The sequence below is a fragment of the Drosophila ficusphila genome, unplaced genomic scaffold, assembly GCF_018152265.1.
Source record: "Drosophila ficusphila isolate 14025-0441.05 unplaced genomic scaffold, ASM1815226v1 contig_580, whole genome shotgun sequence".
NCBI lineage: Eukaryota > Metazoa > Arthropoda > Insecta > Diptera > Drosophilidae > Drosophila > Drosophila ficusphila.
In genome coordinates this window covers 1,014,667-1,029,890 of record NW_025064510.1, presented here as the reverse complement: position 1 = coordinate 1,029,890, position 15,224 = coordinate 1,014,667, and the positions used below count along the sequence as shown (strand labels likewise).

Here is a 15,224-nt window from a genome sequence, read left to right as displayed (position 1 = left end):
GCTTGTTTAGGTAGGCCGATATCAACAAAACGACCCTTATCAAAGTTAACCCATAAATACTGATCCAGCTGCGAACTATTTTTTCCTTGACGAAAATCGTACAGTGGACTTATCTTCCCCTTTGATTTCGGGCTCAGCTGTGGAGAGCAACGGACCCCCAATCAGGAAATGGCCTGGCGTTAATGCCAGCAAGTCGGAGGGATCCTCGGACATTGGAGAGAGAGGCCGGGAGTTAAAGCATGCTTCAACCTTGGAAAGTATCGTCGAAAGCTCTTCGAATGTGTATTTTCGACTGGACGTGGCTTTGTAGAAAAGCGTTTTGAAACTTTTCCCACCCGTCTCCCACAAGCCTCCCATATGCAGTGCGCATGGCGGAATGAAACGCCACAGTACTTCTTGATCAGCACTGCCCGAAGCCATTTCTCGGAGGACAACCTTAATAAGCGGTTGCACTTCCGAAGCGGATGAATCCCCTTACATACTCGGCAGCGGTAGGATTGAATACCTCGGGAACGTCTGTTTTCGAGGGCTTGGGAAGTGCGGGGAGTCGGACGAGAAGCCATTACTGATACGTCTCTAGGCACATGAAAAAAAAGAATGGGATAATGGAGAATTAAGCAGGAAGGAAGCGTTATCAGCTTAAAGTATATATGGTAAGCGCGCGGAATGATTATCGACTACGTGTGAGCTATTGACCGGGCTGCGGAACAATTTGAGCCTCTGTCGGAAGAAGCACAACTTTATGAACTGGGCGCTTTATTGTGCCCCGCGAAGTGAGGACGTCGATGACGCCAACCCGTCTGTCGGCTCCCGGATAGACCGACACGACTCTGCCGAGTCGCCAATCGTTGGATGGTATGTTGTCCTCTTTGACAACCACCATATCGCCAACTTGGATGTTCCGATCTGGAACTTGCCATTTGTTGCGCTTATGGAGTTCTTTCAGGTACTCCTCTTTCCATCGCACATTAAACTGCTGATGCTGGGCCTTGAGGTGTTGCCATCGATTTATTATCGACTTATCTTCCCCTTTGATTTCGGGCTCAGCTGTGGAGAGCAACGGACCCCCAATCAGGAAATGGCCTGGCGTTAATGCCAGCAAGTCGGAGGGATCCTCGGACATTGGAGAGAGAGGCCGGGAGTTAAAGCATGCTTCAACCTTGGAAAGTATCGTCGAAAGCTTTTCGAATGTGTATTTTCGACTGGACGTGGCTTTGTAGAAAAGCGTTTTGAAACTTTTCCCACCCGTCTCCCACAAGCCTCCCATATGCAGTGCGCATGGTGGAATGAAACGCCACAGAAGCCCTTGATGGCCGTATGTACCCATCGCTGACTCCTTGACCGCTTGCAGGAAATCACGGGATAGCAATGTTGCTGCTCCAACGAAGGTTTTGCCGTTGTCTGAATAGACCCGCTGGGGACAACCTCGTCTGGCCACAAACCGGGCGAATGCCGCAAGGAACTTCTCTGTTGTTAAGTCAGAGGTCGGTTCCAAGTGGATGGCCTTAGTTGAGAAGCACACAAAAACGCAGACGTACCCTTTTGTAATGGGGCGCGCTCTTCCTGTGTAATTTTTGATCTCAAACGGGCCTGCGTAATCAATGCCGGTGTAGGTAAAAGGCCTCGAGAAGGAGACACGGTCTGTCGGAAGATCGCCCATCAGTTGCGACTGCAGCCTTTTCTTGAAGATGATGCACACCTTGCAAGAGCTCCCTACCGCCTTTACTAGATTCTTGAGCTTTGGAACCCAATACTTCGCTCGGATTATGCGTATCATCAACTGATTGCCGCCATGGAGCGAAATCTGGTGGATAAACTCGACTAAGAGACGAGACAGCCGACAACTATAAGGCAGGATGATAGGGCGACGCTCATCATACTTCACGGCCTTTGAGGCTGAGAGGCGGCCACTAGCTCTTAATAGGCCTTGTTGGTCCATAAACGGAAAAAGGTTCTTTATTGGACTTGAACCAGACAACGGGCGTTTGCTGTTTGAAGAATTAAGGTCTTGGACATATTCCTCGCGCTGAGCTAGCGCAACAAGCACTTCTCCAGAATGCCGAATTTCAATGTTTGTAGGAGGGCCCGCTGGTCCTTTGGGACCTTTACGGCAACAAGTCGGAAAACGGAGCACATACACCAGAACTCGTAGGGCTTTGTCGAGCTTAGAAAAACGCGTAAGGAAATTCTCGGAGGCTGCTTTAGCGAAATTGGTCTTAACCACGTGCTGCTCTAACTCAGTGGATGGATTTTGGACGAACACTGCTGGCCACTGGTCTCCCGGTCTTTGTAACCACTCAGGACCATGCCACCAGAGTTGACTTCCAACCAGGTCGCTCAAAGGAACGCCACGACTGGCTAAGTCGGCAGCATTTTGCTCGGATCGAACGTGCGACCAATTCACGGCATCTGTCGCTTGGAATATTTTGGCAACGAATTTGGTCCAACACACTATGGTTTTTTTTCGCGTTTTTTTTTGGCATAAAGTCAATTTTTTTTTGTATCTTAAATTTTTTTTTTTTTTTAATTTTTAAACAAAAAAGCAAAAAAAAGAATCGAATCGTCGTCGCATGCAGACGTGTATTTATTGTGCTCCGGGAAAAAAAGTATTCAATAATATCAAAAAGTGCAGTGACTGGTTTCGAAAATCAACAACAACGCGAAAAGACGCTTTTATCGCTAATGTTTATATTGATTTATTAATTAATTAATATAAAACATAACACTTAAAACTCGAACAATCTCAACCTCGATTGCAATGAGTCTAAACGACGTTCGCACACAACGTCAACGTGAGCAAGACGAGAGACGGCTCTCAGTACAAAGAAACAACGCTTACTTCACTTTCAAAGCAACCGAAAGTAATGCAAGCTCAACACAAACACGGTCAATTACCCCAAACTTGACCGAATTCTTAAACGTAGAGAGCGAAAGAGCGCGATCTTGCTCCCCATCGCTACCATCGATGTCTCTGCAGCCAAAGAGCGCAGTAACTAGCACCGCAATTTCTTTGACAACGTCAACCGTAACAACAACAACAACAGCAACTGTAACGACAGCGCGTTTAACGACGTCATCAGTTAGCAGCGCAAACATTAATACTTCTGCCGCTGCGCTGCCCGAAATAGAGAACAATAACAAGGAAAATATTAAGCCGGCTGTGCAGACTGGTATGGATCGGTACATCCAAATCAAAAGGAAGCTGAGCCCCCTTAACTCTCAACGGAAAATAACCCGTGGCAATGCTAACATAGCAGAAGTCGAAAAAAGGAAGCCTAAGCCCCCGCCAATTTACATACGAAAAAAAAAGTTCCAACGTTCTTGTCAACAAAGTTATAGAGCTTATTGGCAAGGACAACTTCCACATAATACCACTCGTAAAGGGCAATATCCAGGAAACAAAAGTTCAAACGAAGTCTGAAGATAATTACAGAGTATTATCGAAATACCTCACCTACAAAAAAAAAGAACTTTTACACGTATCAGCTAAAAAGCAGCCAGGGCCTGCAAGTCGTACTTAAGGGCATAGAGGCCGAAGTATCGCCTGCAGAGATAACAAAGGCGCTACAAGAGAAGGGATTTAGCGCCAAGACAGTCTTCAATATCCTTAACAGGGATAGAAAGCCACAGCCACTCTTTAAGGTTGAGCTCGAGCCACAAATTAAGCCCCTAAAGAAATACGAAGTACACCCTATATACAATCTTCAGTTCCTGCTGCACCGCAGAATTACAGTTGTGGAGCCGCACAAACGCAATGGCCCGGTACAATGTGCGAACTGCCAAGAATATGGCCATACAAGGTCTTACTGTAAACTGCGCCCGGTGTGTGTAGTTTGTGGTGAGCTTCATGACTCCGCACACTGCCCATCCAGTAAAGATGACCAGAACTCGAAAAAGTGCGGCAACTGCGGTGGAAATCACACTGCTAACTATAGAGGTTACCCAGTTTATGAGGAGCTGAAAAGTCGCATCCACCAGAGGGGATCTACTGCCCGCACCCAAAATAATCAGTTCATAGCCTCCAGGTCAAACCCTGAAGTCTTCTTCTCGACTGCAGCCAGATCCTCACTAGGACCCATAAACTCTGCCAAAAATGTCACATACGCAAGCGCTTTAAAATCAGGACTGGCTACCCCAGCCCCAACAATCTCACTGCCGTAATCAACACATCAAGAACCGAACACGGCTCAGCAGCATCAACCGCCGGAGCAGCCAAAAAGTAACTTTGAATCTTTGATATGCAGTCTACAACAAAGCCTTACGGAGTTTATGTCGTTTATGCGTACAACTATGCAAGATCTAATGCGAAACCAAAATCTACTTATACAAATGCTGGTTTCACAACAATCCAAATAATGACTTCCCTACGAATATCTACGTGGAACGCTAACGGCGTTTCGCAGCATAAACTCGAGTTGGCGCAATTCCCTCTAGACAATCAAATCGACGTAATGCTGCTTTCAGAAACACATCTTACAAACAAATACAATTTCCAACTACGAGGATTTACATTCTATTGAACAAATCATCCAGATGGTAAAGCACACGGCGGGACTGGAATTTTAATCAGAAGCCGTATTAAGCACCATTACCATACGAAATTTGCTAAAAACTACATACAGGCCACATCAATAAATATACACCTAAATACTGGCAAGCAACTAACTCTAGCCGCCGTACACTGCCCCCCCACGCTTCACCATAGCCGAAGATGAGTTTATGCAGTTTTTCAACTCACTCGGAGACCACTTCATAGCAGCAGGAGACTACAATGCCAAGCACACACACTGGGGATCTCGTCTCGTGACCCCAAAAGGAAAGCAGCTCTATAATGCAATTATCAAAGCTAAGAACAAGCTAGACTATGTTTCTTCTGGCACTCCAACATACTGGCCGGCAGACCCAAAAAAACTTCCCGATTTAATAGACTTTGCGATTACCAAAAACATTCCTAAAAATATGATAAGCGCCGAATGCCTTTCGGATCTTTCATCTGACCACTCGCCTGTCCTCTTTACTCTACTCCGACACCCAGGAACATGGGATCACTCATCAAAACTGACCTCACATAAAACCAATTGGGTTAAGTACAGGAAGTATATCAGCTCACACATTGAGCTGAGTCCTCACCTCAGCGACGAAGCCAACGTAGACAGTTTTGTTAAGTCACTGGAGTCTGTACTCGTCTCTGCAACTCGAGTTTCAACACCTCAAACTACAAACGCACAATACATTCAAAAGAAGACAAATCTACAAATCGAACAGCTCGTCCTCGAAAAGCGACGCTTACGCCGAGAATGGCAATGTCACAGATCGCCATCTGCTAAGCAACGCTTAAAACATGCTTCACGTCAACTTGATCAAGCTCTACTGCAAGAAGAAACGTATGTCCACCACCGCTACATAGAGCAATTGTCAACTAACAGTACAAAACACTCACTATGGAGAGCTCACCCAACTATGAGCTCACCGAAAGAAACCGTGATGCCAATTAGAAATTCCACAGGCGGGTGGGCGCGCAGCGACGCAGACAGAGCCAGCACGTTTGCCAAACACCTTAAAAATGTCTTCCAACCAAATCCTGCCACCAATGCGTTTACTTTGCCGACTCTATCATATGAACCCCAGCCTCAACATGAGCCAATCGAGTTTCGCCCAAACGAAATCGTTAACATCATCAAAAGACAACTGAATCCGAAAAAATCCCCGGGCTGCGACCTCATAACTCCCAAAATGATCATTGAGCTCCCATACTGCGCCGTTTGCACTCTCACCCAGCTATTTAATGCCATCGCAAAACTTGGCCACTTTCCAGTGAGATGAAAAAAGTCAATTATAATAATGATAGCAAAGCCGGGGAAAGACCACACTATCCCCGCGTCGTATAGACCTATAAGCCTACTCTCTTGCCTATTGTTCGCGCCAGAGCGGCGCTTTCCAGTCCTTTTTGAACCGCCCCTGGAGTCTTAACAGTCGTGAGAGCAGTTCTTCCAGATCACTTGCATCTCGCTCTCTGGCTCTGTTAAGGGTCTCCAATCCGCTCTCGGAGCGGCTCAAAAAGTTTCCACCCCGTAGTTTAAGTTAGTTCTAATTTCCAAGTGTGAGAGTGAAGTCGGACAATAAAGTGAATTTTTATAACGTTTAAAAGAAAATTTGCCCGCGTTCTTAATTCTACCCCAAACCCAAAATTGAGAAGGAAGGAAGAACCGCCGCCGTATTTCACCCCAACATTTGATCCATCGACCGGATTTTCGACAAATACCAGCGACCACCGGCGGAGTTCTTTAAAGTTCAAGATAAGTACGAATTTTCCATATTTCCGTGGCCGACCAGTCAGATATTTCCCAAGATCCCAATTTTCTTATATCTGTCTGATCGGCTAATTCCATTTGTGCATACGATCGCCATATTCCGGCTTCTTTTTCGTATTGCTATTTCCACCTTTATACGATCGCCATATTCCGGCTTCTTTTTTCGTATTGCTATTTCCACCTTTATACGATCGCCATATTCCGGCTTCTTTTTTCGTATTGCTATTTCCACCTTTATACGATCGCCATATTCCGGCTTCTTTTTTCGTATTGCCATTTTCCGGCTTTGCTCTCCTTATATTTCCCAATTTACATACATACATAAACACATAAAATCCAGATGCATGCATATTGATGTACGTACATATGCCTGACCATCTCAACATATGTATGTACATACGTAAGGAGAAACATTTACACACTACATTCGCGGTATATCCAGCTAACATTTCGAGAACGACATTTACAATACAGTCCACATTATATACAATTTCCAAAATTACAGCAAAAAGTGCAAAGAGAAATAAAAAATAAATCCGAAATAAAAATTATTGTGTGGGAAAATATATTTTCCAGTGTGTGTATTCCAAGTGCATTTACATAAGCAGCAAGCAAGGAACGAAAGCTCTGCATATGTGCATTGCATGCGTCCAGCATTAAAATCAAAGAGCAATAATATAAATAAAAGAGTGTTGTGCGTGAGCTGGGGCAAGCATATTTTCGTTGCCCACTGTGTTTCATTCCAAGTGCTTTTGACATCCAAGTATATATACATATGTACACGCACATATGTATGTCAAAGCCCAAATAATTATAGTGACACATATCAATCCAAACACACATATCCATACATACACACATATCCATACATACAATCATATATCCCAAATGCATGCTTATTAATGTACGTACGTACATATGCCCGGAACGTAAGGCGGTACACCCAACAAATATTTCAAAAGCGACATTTACAACATAGCCAATATCATTTATAATTTATAAATAAAATATAAAATATAATAAAAAACAATTTATTATATATTATATATATTGCAAAATAACCCGATTCCACCGAACATAATTTATTATATTATACATATTGGAAAAATATCCTGAGTCCACCGAACACAATTTATTATATTATACATATGGGAAAAATTTCCTGATTCCACATCAACACTATAAGCCGTTCCAACTTTTGCATGATATTTATTTCAGCAGCGCTATTTCGCACACGCCGTCGGCACACATCCATTAAATAAATAATAAATAAATAAATCCTTTTTGTGTAAGCCGTGGCGGTGCGAATCGTATTTATTTCCATATTCCTTGCGATCATTTCCGCAGCTCAGCAACCAACTGCAAATATTTTGCAAAACATTTTTTGGTCGAATTTTTTGATATTTTGCTCGCACATCAAAGCAGTGGTTCCAAAAACAAAACTTTTAATTGGTACAACTGTTCCGTTTCCACATATTCCAAATATAGACCGGAGCTGCAACGCTAAGAACGAACACAAGCGGACCGCTTGCAATTGTCTATCACGAGGAATCGAAGCAGCCACTGCGCTTTATTAATTTTTTTTGTTTGTTTTCTTGAATCAAAATCAAATTAATTCCATACGTTTTTGTCGCGTCGCATACATTGACATTGTTGACATTCCGCTATTAGAATTTTCGATATTTGGAGCCGCACCTGTATTGATCGGAAGTTATCGATTCCATCCTTCCGTTTCCTTTCAAATACACCCCGGTGATCCGCAACAGCGGAACCACATTCCAGTACAGACTTTTCCGGAGTGTCAAATTACCACAAAGCCAGCTAGGGTTGCCTAGTTAATCTGATTTCGGGAATGCCAGAAGACAAAACGAAGTTATCGGTTCCGTCTGCAAATAAAACGCGATCGCTATCCGCTTCTCCTCGCGCGCGCACCTCAAGCGCAGTAGGTCCGACATCAATAACCAAGGCAAAGAGCGAAACTTCATTAGACACCCAAGAGGGCGAAAAGAAGTTGTCTGTTCCTACGAGCAATCCGAAACGATTGTCGCTCACGCCTAAGGTTAGGTCACAGATCCAGACCAAGTCCGTAAAGTCGCTGGCAACTCGTTCTCAGGCAAAAATGAGCAACGACATTGCAATTGCAGCCCTCGCGCGGTTCATAACGGTGTCCGACCGCATGAGCAATTTCAGAGCGACCATAGAAACTCCAGGGCCGTCAGCTCCGTCCGTCCACACCTGCAAAGTCCGTAAGGAACAAGTCCGCTCACTCTGGGAAAAGGCCGAAAAAGAATTCGAAGCGTGTTTAGACACGATTTCCAGCATTACGACTGAAGGAGCGGAGGAGATTCTGGCGACTCTGCATCGAAAGTATGAATATTGCTATTCGGTGTACGAGGAGCTATCAGTTCATCTCAGCGAGCTGATGGACCAAGCCACTCCGCAGCAGTCGACAGCGAGCACCACTAATCAGTCCGCTTACATTTCGTCTGGGTGCCGGTTACCACCATGCGATACAGAAGTATTCGAAGGAGATTACCTAAAATGGCCAACATTTAGGGATCTTTTCACAGCAGTTTATGTCAACAATCCTAGGTTGACACCGGTCGAAAAGCTTTTCCATCTCAATGCTAAAACTAGCGGCGAGGCTAAGGCAATCGTAGCCAAGTCCCCTCTCACAAATGAGGGTTTCGACTCAGCATGGGCAGCGCTTCGAGACCGTTTCGAAAATAAAAGACTGCTAGTAAACAGCCAACTCAAACTCCTGTTTAACTTGGCGTCCGTGAGTTCCGAATCAGGCCAGGCTCTGAAAGATCTTCAGAGCACAATCCAAGGGTGTTTGGTCGCTCTGGCTCATTCCAAAATTTCCACAGAGAATTGGGACTGTCTCCTAGTATTCCTGTGCGCCAGTAGATTACCGAAACTGACTCTCTCCTTATGGGAGCAGTCCCTTTCATCGAAGTCCGACATTCCGACTTGGGATGAGATGAACACGTTTCTTGGTGACCGATACCGAACGCTAGAGGCGATTGAGGACATGAAACCAAGTCACAGCAATCACTCTACCACTAAGAGTCAACCCGTCTCCAGGAGGCTCAACTCCTTCGAAGCTAAAGTGGTTTCCAAACCGAAGAATTGCGATCTGTGCTCAAAGGAGAATCATCCAGTCCGCTTATGCCAGCGTTTTCTCCAGATGTCTGTCGATGCGCGGACCAACTACATCAAGAAGAAACAGCTGTGCCTAAATTGTGTCGCGAGAGGCCATCAGCTACGTGAATGGACGAGCACTCACAGCTGTTTCACATGTCGACCTCGGCACCATACGTTGCTCCATAAAGGCAACCCCAATTCCAGTGGGTCAACTACGGGAAATATTTCTGCTGCAAGCCCACAAAATCCAACTGTACGGAGGGCCGCCAACGCTTCAGAAAATCTGCCCGGTGTGCAGAATTATTTCGCAACCGGTGCCAGAGCGGTTTTACTAGGTACGGCCATCATTGACATTTGCCACTTGGGTACGAACTACAGGGCTCGCGCTCTAATAGACTCGGGTTCTGAGGCTACGTTTATTACGGAACGCCTGTTCAATTTAATTAAGCTGCCATTCCGCCTCATCCAAGCCCAAGTTTCGGGCTTAAATAAGACCATTTCCGCTCAGGCGACCAGGCTCTGCCATTTTTCGATTCGAGCTCCTAATAAGCCAGGCCTTCAGCTAGAAACCGCAGCTTACGTTCTGCCTGAATTGGCCGGAACGCTACCGTCCTATCCAATCCCACGAGATGCGCTGAGTGATTTACCTGCTATCCCCCTGGCAGATCCTACATTCCTTGAGAGCTCCCAGATAGATGTTCTGATCGGAGCCGACATGTTACCATCCGTTCTGCTGAGCGGCATGCGCACAAACATTTGTGGCTCTCTCCTAGGTCAAGAAACTATTTTTGGCTGGGTGCTTACCGGCCCAGTTTCAAGTACATCTAGTCAGCATCGGGTATCCGCTTTCACGACCCAGATAACCGAAACGAGTGACGGAGTCTTAGAAAAACTTCTCACTAAGTTTTGGGAGGTGGAGAATATACCCACTAAAAGGGTAAAGGACTCCGATTCCTATTGCGAAAACAATTTTCTCCAAACGACCACTAGAGACGCAAGCGGGAGATACGTAGTATCTTTACCATTTCGTGAGCCTGAAAATCTCGGGTCCCAATTGGGGCACTCGCGAGCCAGTGCCCTAGCTCAGTTTCTTAGAAACGAGAACCGTTTGAAGAGAGACTTTCCATTAAAAGAGCAATATGACTCAGTCATTCAAGAGTATTTGGATCTGGGTCATATGAGAGAAATTCCCCCGTCGTACGATTCTCCAAACTATTACCTGCCACACCACGCGGTAATCAAACCCGAGAGCACTACCACCAAACTTCGCGTGGTATTCAATGCTTCTAGCCCTTCATCCAATGGGACAAGCTTGAACGACATTCTTCATGCTGGTCCAGTCCTACAATCTGATTTAACCATTCAGATATTGAAGTGGCGTTATTTCCAGTACGTGTTCAGCGCAGATATCACCAAGATGTACCGTCAAATCTGGGTCGACCCCAAACATACGCCGTTCCAAAGAATCTTATTCCGGAATAAAGAAGGAGAAGTAAGCGATTTCGAGTTAAAAACAGTCACCTTTGGTGTGAACTGTGCACCATTTCTGGCACTCCGCGTACTCCAACAATTGGCAGACGACGTAGAAAAGGACTTCCCTACAGCAAGCAACATTATTCGTCACTTTATGTACGTAGACGACGTTCTGGCAGGGACCACTTCCATACAAGAGGCTCGACTGGCAATCAGCGAACTTCGCCACGCTTTCAGCAGCGCAAGGTTCCCATTGAGAAAGTGGACGGCCAACCAGAAGAGCATACTCGAAGACATCCCAAACGAGCATCTACTCCACGAGGACTTTCGCGATCTTCATTCCGAAAGCTTTGCCAAAACACTGGGCGTTCGGTGGAATGCGACCTCGGACGAGTTCTGTTTTGTTCCACCGCCAGTGTCGATTAAATCCACTCATACGAAGAGAGAGGTTCTTTCCCAAATTGCGAAGCTTTTTGACCCAGCCGGATGGCTGTCTCCGTTTATTGTCCGCTCAAAAATCTTTATGCAAGAAATTTGGTTGCAGGAGTTGGGCTGGGATGAAAACATCCCCACAGAAATGGATCAAAGATGGCAAGATTTTTTGCGCAGCTATTCCGAGCTTGAGCAGATCCGCATTCCAAGGTGGGTTGGTTTCCAGCCAGGAGTGAAGGTAGAGCATCACGGGTTTTGTGATGCGTCTCAGAAGGCTTATGGGGCCGCTATATACTTGCGGGTGGAAGTAGGCCACAACATTATGACACGTCTGCTTACCGCCAAAACCCGAGTCGCCCCTGTTAAAACGGTGTCCCTTCCACGGCTCGAGCTGTGTGGGGCATTGCTGTTGTCAGAGATGATTGCAGCTATCCTTCCGAATATGCCAATTTCCAATTCCGACATTTTCTGCTGGACTGATTCCACCATCGTCCTCGCATGGTTGAGCAAGCCGGCATGCCACTGGACCACGTTTGTCGCCAACCGGGTGACAAAAATTACTCAGGTGACGAGCGCTGAGCATTGGGCGCATGTGCGATCCGAGCACAATTCCGCGGACCTGGCCAGTCGAGGCGTTTCGCTGCGGGAGCTGGTTCATAGCCAACTCTGGTGGGAAGGACCGGACTGGTTGCAACAGCCGAAGGACATGTGGCCAACACGGGAGCTAGGACCTCCAGTCACAGACATAGAGCAGCGTGCTGTGAAGGTCAATTTCGCCAAGGCCCCATCCGAAGATTTTTTGGAACGTTTCTCCGCGTTGGACAAGGCTCTGCGGGTCCTTGCGTACGTAATACGGTTCACTCAACGCTGCCGCAAGATGCCGAGGGACGCTGCTGAGCGACCCACCAAGGAAGAGGTCCAAGAAGCTGAAAGAGTCCTTATTCGAAATGCTCAGCGGGGAGAATATACCCAAGAGCTCAAAGTCCTAAACGATAAGCGTCCGATTCCAGTTTCCAGCCCGATAGCCAACCTGTTTCCATTTCTAGACCAACAAGGCCTGTTAAGGGCATGTGGGCGCATTACGGCCTCAACGGCCCTCCAGTACGACGAGCGGCATCCTATTATACTGCCATACAACTGTCGGTTAGCTCGTCTTCTCGTCCTTTTTTCACACCAGATTTCCCTGCATGGCGGCAACCAACTAGTGGTACGCCTCATCCGATCGAAGTATTGGATTCCTAAAATCAAAAATCTGGTAAAAGCGGTGCTGAATTCCTGTAAGGTGTGTACTATTTACAGGAAGAGAGTCCAGACGCAATTGATGGGCGATCTCCCTACCGATCGAGTTTCCTTTTCCAGGCCATTCACATATACGGGCATGGATTATGCAGGCCCGTTTGAGGTTAAAAACTATACGGGCAGAGCATGCCTTATTACCAAGGGATATGTCTGCGTGTTTGTGTGTTTTTCCACGAAGGCTATCCATTTAGAGCCTACGTCCGACCTGACAACGGAGAAGTTCCTCGCGGCATTTGCCCGATTCGTAGCAAGAAGAGGTTGTCCTCAGCGAGTCCATTCGGATAATGGCAAAACCTTTGTGGGGGCAGCGACTCTACTTTCTAGAGACTTCATGCAGACGATCAAGGAGTCTGTAGCTGGAACCTATAGCCATCAGGGACTTGTGTGGCGGTTCATTCCACCAGGGGCTCCACATATGGGAGGATTGTGGGAGGCTGGAGTAAAGAGCTTCAAGGCACTCTTTTACAAGTCGACGTCAAGTCGGAAGTACACGTTTGAAGAGTTCGCCACGCTTCTCGCCAAAGTTGAAGCCTGCCTTAATTCCAGGCCGCTGTCTCCCATGTCCGAAAATCCATCTGAGTTATTGGCATTGACGCCAGGCCACTTTCTGATTGGGGGACCTTTGCTTTCAACAGCTGAGCCTGAGATTAAGGGCGATGCTCAGTCGATTATAAATCGCTGGCAGCACTTAAAGGCCTTGCATCAGCAGTTCAGTGCGCGATGGAAGGAGGAGTACTTAAAGGAACTTCACAAGCGCAATAAGTGGCAGACTCCTTCCAGAGATATCCAAGTTGATGACATGGTGGTCGTCAAAGAAGACAACATGCCATCAAACGAATGGCGGCTCGGCAGAGTTGTATCTGTTCTTCCAGGAGCCGATAGTAGAGTTCGCGTAGTTGAGATCCGTACTGCTCGAGGGACTATAACACGTCCCATCCACAAACTAGTACTTCTTCCTATGGAGGACAAGGCAACCTCCGCCTTTCCAAAATAATGCATTCTGTCCTCCTTCTAGCACTTCTTTCTATGGAGGCCAAGGCAACCTCCGCTTTTCCAAACTAGTGCCTTCTGTCCTTATGCTTCAAAATCCGTCCACAATTGATACTAAGTTCGCTTATATTTTTTTAGTAAAGCATCGATACCATGGCTCCACGTCCTCGCAGCGCCCAAACTTTGGACGACAGACGATCCCGAGGTACTCGATCCTACCGCTGCCGAGTCTGTCGGGGAATCCATCCGCTACGGAAGTGCAGCCGTTTCCTCAGGCTCAGCACGGAGAAGCGGCTCCGCGCCGTTCTCATAAATAAATATTGTGCGAATTGCCTGGCGCATCAGCACTCCGGAGGGCAATGTCGCAGTGGCGACGCATGCAAAAAATGCGGGAAGGATCACCACACGCTGCTCCACCTGCACGAGATGCCAAGGAGTCCTCGACGAACGCCCATCCAGCCACGCCGCCAGTCGCCTTCCCCTCAACGCCGTCCAGCGCCCTTCGAGCAACGTCGCGCATCGACCGTTCGCCTGTCGAGATCAGTCTCCCGGTCTCCGTCACCACCAGCAAGGCAGGCACTGGTACGACGACCAGCTCCAGCGGCAACTCCATCCGTAGCGGCTCTAGCGCAGCACCAGAGCCTCCACATTCTCCCGACGGCCATCGTGTTGCTGGAATCTGGGACCACCACCTTCGAGACGGCCGCATTGATCGACCCGTGCACTCCCGTCAGCACCATCGACAGCTCCCTGGCAACTGCCTTCAAGCTCCCCACGACGACAGTGGGGGGTGAGGAGGTCTGCTCGACGACGATCCGGTCGAGAACGGGCGATTTCCAGATCGAGGTGCTCCTGAAGATCAGCCCGAAGCTACGCATCCGTACCCCGATCCGTGCGCTGACTGAAGATATGCGAGCCCAGTTCAACGATATCCGTCTTGCCGATGAGCAATTCCATCGCCCAGCAACAGTCTCGCTGGTGTTGGGCTCAGACGTATACCCCGACGTCATCCGGCCCGGGTTCCTAAATATACGAGATGGGCTGCCCGTCGCACAGAGCACGGTATTTGGATGGGTCTTGTCTGGAGCATGCAGATACGCCTAATCCGTTGCTTCGCTCGTCCTCGCAAGGGGGAGAATGTTCGCGCCAGAGCGGCGCTTTCCAGTCCTTTTTGAACCGCCCCTGGAGTCTTAACAGTCGTGAGAGCAGTTCTTCCAGATCACTTGCATCTCGCTCTCTGGCTCTGTTAAGGGTCTCCAATCCGCTCTCGGAGCGGCTCAAAAAGTTTCCACCCCGTAGTTTAAGTTAGTTCTAATTTCCAAGTGTGAGAGTGAAGTCGGACAATAAAGTGAATGTTTTATAACGTTGAACGAAAACTTTGCCCGCGTTATTAATTCTACCCCAAACCTAAAACCAAAATCGAGAAGGAAGGAAGACCCGCCGTATTTCACCCCAACACCTATCCAAACTCTTTGAAAAATGCCTAATGACTCGGATAAACACATACCTGAGAATCCAGGAAGGAATCCCGTCACACCAATTTGGGTTTCGTGAAAAGCATGGAACAATTGA

The 15,224-nt window shown here is 47.2% G+C and overlaps 3 protein-coding genes across 3 annotated transcripts; 2 read left to right on the top strand and 1 right to left on the bottom strand.

Annotated features, from left to right (window-relative positions):
- Positions 1 to 688: 688 nt before the first annotated feature.
- LOC122320485 lies at positions 689 to 6,588 on the bottom strand. Its single transcript, XM_043208593.1, has 2 exons — positions 6,450 to 6,588; positions 689 to 2,415 (listed from the first exon to the last, which is right to left on the bottom strand). The coding sequence occupies exons 1-2, from the start codon at positions 6,586 to 6,588 to the stop codon at positions 689 to 691; spliced, it is 1,866 nt and encodes a 621-aa protein (XP_043064528.1).
- LOC122320483 lies at positions 5,928 to 14,756 on the top strand. Its single transcript, XM_043208591.1, has 2 exons — positions 5,928 to 6,300; positions 13,791 to 14,756. Exon 2 carries the CDS (start codon positions 13,806 to 13,808, stop codon positions 14,754 to 14,756), a length of 951 nt encoding a protein of 316 aa, XP_043064526.1. The 5' UTR covers positions 5,928 to 6,300; positions 13,791 to 13,805.
- Positions 8,164 to 13,656, top strand: LOC122320484. Its single transcript, XM_043208592.1, has one exon. The coding sequence runs from the start codon at positions 8,164 to 8,166 to the stop codon at positions 13,654 to 13,656; it is 5,493 nt and encodes a 1,830-aa protein (XP_043064527.1).
- Positions 14,757 to 15,224: the final 468 nt, after the last annotated feature.